Source organism: Dysidea avara, chromosome 2 (assembly GCF_963678975.1).
Source record: "Dysidea avara chromosome 2, odDysAvar1.4, whole genome shotgun sequence".
Classification (NCBI taxonomy): Eukaryota; Metazoa; Porifera; class Demospongiae; order Dictyoceratida; family Dysideidae; genus Dysidea; species Dysidea avara.
The window spans coordinates 29,748,499-29,756,499 of NC_089273.1; the positions used below are offsets into that span (position 1 = coordinate 29,748,499).

At 38.4% G+C, this 8,001-nt stretch overlaps 1 protein-coding gene across 1 annotated transcript; it reads right to left on the reverse strand.

Annotated features, from left to right (window-relative positions):
• Positions 1-514: 514 nt before the first annotated feature.
• Positions 515-1,804, reverse strand: LOC136247988 (proteoglycan 4-like). The gene has a single exon (XM_066039806.1). It carries the CDS (start codon positions 1,802-1,804, stop codon positions 515-517), a length of 1,290 nt encoding a protein of 429 aa, XP_065895878.1.
• Between the last annotated feature and the right edge of the window lie 6,197 nt (positions 1,805-8,001).

The window sequence follows — 8,001 nt, forward strand, 5'->3', positions numbered from 1 at the left end:
TTACTGTACATTTCCACACTGAAAATCAGTATGGAAATGTACAGGAAATGTCAGTGTTGAATTTTCTATATCAAACCTAGAGTAAACCTGTATACCGTAAATGTCACATGTTGTGACATTCCCTAAAACATTGTGTCCGGACATTTCCTCTGCCTAAAATTTGACGTGTTGTTAGATTTCCTGCATGTATTCAGAAGTTTGACATTTACAATCATGAGATTTTCCTACGTAAGTCAAGGACACATGGCATGTAGTGACATTTTAATCCGTTATTGTCACTCCAACTTACACATTGAGATAAGGTCTCTGTGTAACCTGTATATTTGGAAATGCAATATCAAGACTCACGGTAGTAAGTCGCGCGGCCAAGAAACTACAAAGCGCACGCCCATATAAAAGACACGCCGCCACTACTGTGAGTTATTTTACATGTAGGGTCGATTTTGCAATAGTAGTTCTGGATTATGCAACATCTCTCAATAGATTTGTATGGCATTGCATGATAAAAAAATCTTTAGGAGTCATCATCATCATCATTGTCTTGCAGCTTTGTAGGATAGAGTTTGGTGTGGTGGATGGATGGTTGGCTTTTTAGGGTAGAGCTCGGTACGGTGGATGGGTGGTTGGCTTTGTAGGGTAGAGCTCGGTTGGCTTTGTAGGGTAGAGTTCGGTTGGCTTTGTAGGATAGAGCTTGGTGTGGTGGATGGGTAGTTGGCTTTGTAGGATAGAGAGCTCGGTGTGGTGGATGGGTGGTTGGCTTTGTAGGATAGAGCTCGGTTGGCTTTGTAGGGTAGAGTTCGGTTGGCTTTGTAGGATAGAGCTCGGTGTGGTGGATGGGTGGTTGGCTTTGTAGGATAGAGCTCGGTTGGCTTTGTAGGATAGAGCTCGATGTGGTGGATGGGTGGTTGGCTTTGTAGGGTAGAGCTTGGTTGGCTTTGTAGGATAGAGCTTGGTGTGGTGGATGGGTAGTTGGCTTTGTAGGGTAGAGCTCGGTTGGCTTTGTAGGGTAGAGTTCGGTTGGCTTTGTAGGATAGAGCTTGGTGTGGTGGATGGGTAGTTGGCTTTGTAGGATAGAGAGCTCGGTGTGGTGGATGGGTGGTTGGCTTTGTAGGATAGAGCTCGGTTGGCTTTGTAGGATAGAGCTCGGTGTGGTGGATGGGTGGTTGGCTTTGTAGGGTAGAGCTTGGTTGGCTTTGTAGGATAGAGCTCGGTGTGGTGGATGGGTGGTTGGCTTTGTAGGGTAGAGTTCGGTTGGCTTTGTAGGGTAGAGTTCGGTTGGCTTTGTAGGATAGAGCTTGGTTGGCTTTGTAGGATAGAGCTCGGTGTGGTGGATGGGTGGTTGGCTTTGTAGGGTAGAGCTTGGTTGGCTTTGTAGGATAGAGCTCGGTGTGGTGGATGGGTGGTTGGCTTTGTAGGGTAGAGCTTGGTTGGCTTTGTAGGATAGAGTTCGGTTGGCTTTGTAGGGTAGAGTTCGGTTGGCTTTGTAGGATAGAGCTCGGTGTGGTGGATGGGTGGTTGGCTTTGTAGGATAGAGCTCGGTTGGCTTTGTAGGGTAGAGTTCGGTTGGCTTTGTAGGATAGAGCTTGGTTGGCTTTGTAGGGTAGAGCTCGGTTGGCTTTGTAGGGTAGAGCTCGGTGTGGTGGATGGGTGGTTGGCTTTGTAGGATAGAGCTCGGTTGGCTTTGTAGGGTGAGCATCAATGTAAATGTGAACAAGTTACTAAAATAATGGTGCTTTTGCTTTACTATTGAAGTGTGGTATGTTACCAGTATGTGTAATGCTACAGTAGAAATTCTCTTGTTCATTCCTTTCTTTCACATGTTTCAATATAATTCACCCATATATAGTTTACAAGAGAATTTCTACTGGAGCTCATGATAGTTGATGTTGCATTCTTTTAAATTCTCTAGCAAATGATGTATCATCTCTACAAGTTTGATTACATTTTTATGAGGTAAAACTTCAGTTGGAAATATTTTAAACATGTGTTCTAACTGTTGTACAGGATGAATGGTTAGATAAGTAGTAAACTGATGTTTGTCTGTACATCATGAGATGTTGTGGTAGGTTCAATTGAATAACACAGAAGAATTACATTGCATATATAGGAGGTAAAAATGGTTTGAATAATGTACCGTGTATATTACTTTTTTTCTTTTACAAGGCTTATGGTTTGCAGTCACGAACTCTATTTGTACACTATGATGAATTGAATTGTTTATTAACTTGTGTACATTTCTAATTTTTAACGAAAGCAAATTCTTAAACTGTGCAGTGTATATATCTTAACATCAATAGGGTACAATATGTGACAAATGGATCAGTAATGTAATCTGAATAAAGAATAGTATCAATCGATTTTTAGAACAGAATGACAATTGTGGTATTAAGTACACTTATAATTACTGATTAAATAAGTGGTGCATCTAATTATGTGTTATGGAATTAACTTTTCTCTTATACATCTTGTTGATTGCTGACACACAACTTGATTTGATTCTCCCACACACTGACAACATTGATCACACACTATGTAGTCTGTTGTGTTCTGTTACCCAAGCCACCTACAAATTGATGTGCTTCTTCTGCAAATTGCTAATAGTTCATTTAATATTATTGCTATTGGTTACCTTTTTTTTAATTTTTATTTTATTTTTTTATTGATTACAGAGTTCATGATAGAATAATATTCATTATTTTATTTATACATACATGTTACTGTCTCTAGGGAAACGGTCTTATTGTGGATCAAGAGATGTTGGTTTTAAGAAGTTAGTGTGTTGTACCACAACAATGGTTAAAGCTACATATGCAAAATTTTCACACTTGATTTCTTTAGTATGGAAATGTCCTCCACCTTCAGTCAACATACCAAATTCACTACAGTCATTCCCAAAATGTAAAAATCGGCTTTATTTGTAAATAGTTTTTCATCTTTTTGTTGCACCCATACAAATTAAAACTGCAATAAAATGCAAACACTTTATCTGATTGCCTTTAAATTTGGCACATTCAAGAAGGCTTTAAATGCAAATTTTGGTACACTTGTGGAGTTATTTACTATTATTCACAAAAATTAACATCTATGATACTGTGAATGGGGGAGAATAAACTGAAAGTCGTATAGTTGAGTGAAGTATCGAACCTGAGACCTTTTGTGGGTTTGAGTTAAAGCCATGAAGACAGCTGAAAACCAACGCAACAATGGTTACAGCTACGTTTGCAAAGTTTTCACACTTTCACATCATTTCTTTTAGTATGGAAATGTCCTCCCCCTTCAATAGTCAGCATACCAAATTTGAGCAAATCACTACAATTATTCTCAAAATGTGAGCCTTCAAAAATCAGCTTAATCTGTAAATACTTTTTCATGTTTTTTTGTACCTTACAAAATTAAAGCTGCAGTAAAACGCAAACACGTTATTTGATTGTCTTTAAATTTGGCACATTCAAGAAAGTTTTAAATGCAAATTTTAGTACCAGTTTTAGTGTAATATGATTAGCACCTGCAGAATTCTTTTCAGTTATTCACAAAAATAACATCTGTGATACTTACAGGGTTAATCATTAATTGGGAGAAAAAACTGAAAGCTGTTTAGTTGAATTACTTATCGAACCTAAGACCTATTGTGGGTTTGAGTTAATGGCCATGAAGACACACTGAAATGCAATTGAGTTATAATGTAATATTTAACTATGTGTACTTTGCAACTTTGTGTTGCTCTGTGGCTAAGTAACACCAAAGTGATCTTGAGGTAATGGATTCTTCAGGACAAGTGATGATGACACTCCCCTGTGGTAGTTATTCCCCTAATAATAGTTATGTTGTTGTAGCATTAGTTGTAAACAGTGTTTGTGTAGTTTAAATATTGTAGGATTTAAGGATCTTTTAATAATTCTGTACTAGTACCATAACCAGTCATCTATGTAATAACTAGAGTTGTCATACCGTAACAGATAACCGGTATATCAAAATACCAGTATCAGATTGTTTTTAACCCAGCCTTTGGTGTTTAATTAATGAGGTTGCCACATTCCAAGCACCAGTCTACTTGCACTGAAATACATTCTTTGGTTTTCATGATGCAATACCACTTTATGTTAGGTCCAAGAAACATGCAATAGTCACTGTAACAAGCTAACCATATTATACTGATATAACGTGATAATTTCCTGTTGCTAATACTGTGTAATCAAATTTCAATACTGCCAACCACTAGTAGAGAGTTCAGTTATGTTACAATTCACCAGTTCAACTGCCAGGAAGTCACTGTCGAGAGTCGGTTACAAAACAAAATTACCCCGTAGAGAATTTAGCTACATTGCAAATCTCTTACAGAGAGCTCAGCTAAGTTTCACCATGGTTAAAAATCACCCTGTAGAAAATCCAGCTACAAAAAAAAGCAACTGTAGAGAGTTGAGCTGTGTTAGTAGCTACATTCAGTGTAGTTTGAGATAAATGAAACACAACCAAAATGTAGACACATTAAGCTGGTACATTATTCATACTCCAGCTGTCTCTGTCACGTATATTTCCATCACATACAGGAAAGTGTGTAGGCTATTTGGGCATTTTTGTGGTATGGTGATACTATGTACTAATTTATTAGGACCAGTGGGAACATTTTTTCACATGTTTCTTACCAGTGACAGAATCAATGGCTTTATTTCACTAAAAGAGGTACTAAAATTTCAATAAACGTCTTCATGTTTCATAGAGTTTGACATACACATTCATCGGTGAAGAGTTGTATCTAATTTAATTCCTGTTGCTGATAAAGTGTGCCACAATCTGGTGGATCAGTTATAGGTGAGGAGTGTGCATGGGAATAAAACCAACTATAGTTGATGGTACACAAGTGAACATTACCAGTTACCTGATAGTTCTATAAATAGTTTCATTACACTACTGTGCGAAAAATCATAGAAGATTGATTGCCACACAAAATGAATTTTATTGAATCAGATTATAAGTTGTGTTTCCGGAGGCTCGGCTCTGTATAATGTATGTAAACAGTAGCTTACACTATTTGACATTTAGTATGTCTAAAAGCCATGCAGTTGATAATTTACTGTAACTAGCTGCCAGTCAGCCTGCCGTGCACCTGCCTGCCTGCCTGCCTGCCTGCCTGCCTGCCTGCCTGCCTGCCTGCCTGCCTGCCTGCCTGCCTGCCTGCCTGCCTGCCTGCCTGCCTGCCTGCCTGCCTGCCTGCCTGCCTGCCTGCCTGCCTGCCTGCCTGCCTGCCTGCCTGCCTGCCTGCCTGCCTGCCTGCCTGCCTGCCTGCCTGCCTGCCTGCCTGCCTGCCTGCCTGCCTGCCTGCCTGCCTGCCTGCCTGCCTGCCTGCCTGCCTGCCTGCCTGATGTGCATAACTTGAAACTGGCTAAGGTTACAGGCTTGATTATTTCACTGTTTGACATCACTTCAGCCCTATAGGTACTGCAGTATGCACTTGTCATCGACTTACCTTTGTCTTCAGCTCCTTTCTGTCCATTTCTTTTTGCTGAAAAGTAAAGGTGGTGATTTGCAGTATCACAATGGCTTTCTGGCTATATTTGTATTTTAACAGGAATCATCCATATTTTCCATTGAGAGTGGATTGATTGCAGAGGCGCTTCTATTGTTCTTCACTTGTGACATTGCGTTACGGGCTGAACATAGCTGAAAGCAAAGTGCAATGGCCACTTCATTTTCAATTTAATATTTTATAATTGGGGCACACAGATTGTGAGTGTTTTTTGTGGTGACTGGATTGATTGCAGGACATTTCTCCTATTGTTCTTTGTAGCACTGTGTAACAGGCTGAGCATAGCCAAAAGCGAAGAGTAAAAGCCACTTCATGCTTTCCAGTCAGTGATTGATAATTGGGGCTCGCTTTCAGACAAATTCCGTTCTTAGGGTGCAGTATGCACGAGTTCAGTAGTCATAATGTTACAAAAAAAGCAAGTACAGGGAAAAGTCATGGTATAGACTGTAGTAAGTAGTAAATGTCCACTATAGTATATCTGCAGGTGTTAATGACCTCCCTTGTTTCCCTACTTTTTTTTATGATTCCTAATCGAACTTATACTCGTTAATTTTCTTTTTAAATTAATGTATTTCGTATTTCATTTTTCGGAATTTGTTAAAAATTCCTGTTAGCATAACTTAAGCAAACTGCTTTAATCCACAAGTTATGCAGAGAAGTATCTTCTTTACTGTGTGTATCATGTTTTCTCATCACCAAAATTCTTTACAGAAAGCCTTGGCCATTTTGTTCTAGTAAAAGCGGGACAAGCCTCTGTTCACCTCTAAGGAATTTGTTGTTTCCGGTAGCCTATGAGGCTCTATACACCATTTTCCACTCATGTATCTTATGTACAAAGCATTCACAATGTCTTCAGGATCTAGTTTCACTGGTATTTCACGATAGAAGGAATAAACAGCTTCAAAACAAAAGCTTTTAAAAATGATTTGACTTCATTTAAAACAAACAACATAATCACAGTAATGTGTGTACAATACATACAACATTAATGGCAGAAGTGTTGGAGACATTCAACACGGAGCGCCATCCTGTGGCATGTTCCTGTAGCTTACCTACCTAATACTGGCTGTATCACATACAGGCTGTTTTTAGCATAAACCATCAGGCTCACGTGAGACAAATAATATAATGCCCAAGACTTACGCATTAGATTTTACACCTTTCCATTCAAATTCTTATAACTCACCACTCACTTGCTCTATTTCCACGAATCAACTGCCATTTTATTCCTTATAGATTGGCAATTGCGATGGTACCAGAGATTTCTTTCTTAAACAGTAGCAAGGTGTTAAAAGATCGCTTTAAAACTAAATTCTACATTTATACTTAGAAAACCTGCTGTAACTTCGTCCCCGTTTACACTACAGTACTGGGATAAATATCAAAAGACTCATCATGTCATGGCACATCATGCAGTATGTAGTATCATGTGATTGCAACTTAATGAAATGGTGGAGCGAGATGAAAACGCGATTGATTGATGCAAAATGAATCTTGTCAATTACGCATGTGATGGAAGAGGAAAAAAGACCTTTCAAACTTCATCGGATTACTTCTATACTACTGTTTTGTGTTAGATAAATATCTTGTGTGAGATTCAAGAGCATTTTAGCTACTGAAATTCTTGTAATCTTTATTATAAGTCAATAGCTCTTGTATGCTGCTTGAAATTTCTTTTTATAAAAATGCGACTGAATCAAGGCTACTGTTCTGTATGTAAAATATCTTCTGTGAAAAGTTGTGTGGGAATCTGCAAGAAAGGATAGCACCTTGAGATAAATTGTAGCACAGAAAATTCTCAAAACGTATATTTGATGTTTAATCAACCACGCCTCCAGGGTGTGTGTCATGACCTCACCCTGTCCACCTTTTCAAACATAACAACTTTGAACGGGCTGTAGGACCAGGTGTCCTACAGACCTTCAGCACTTATGCTGTAAAGCCTTAATAAATAAATAATAAAAAATATAAAGTATGTTATAAGTCAAGTCAGTTTCCACTTGGTGTCCAAAAATGATGTACTAATCTTTATCTAGAAGAAAGTTATGGGTGTTTTAAAATTTGGGCATTTATGGATGCAGGCACCATATGAAAATTATAATTTAAATTTGCTTCTACAGTCCTTGTTAAGTGCTTGTGTTGAAATTATAATTTGGTAGTCCAGTTTTTTGGGGCAAGCTTTATGAATAACATACTGATTGGTGAGGCAACTCCCTGAGCAATGTGTACTTGGCACATTTGAGCAGTACAGCAGTACAAATTTGAGCAGCTGATTATCACCTTACAAGAGTACCATTTGCCTGCTTTTAATGTACTATAGTCTACAGAGATTTACTATTATCTTGAGATAACGATAATAGAAAATTCCTTATCTTTATCATGGTAATGACATATGTAGGTGTCACAATAATCACATTATCGTTATTTTTGCACAGCCCTACTACACAATGAAGCAGTTGTTTTGAGATCAAGACAGG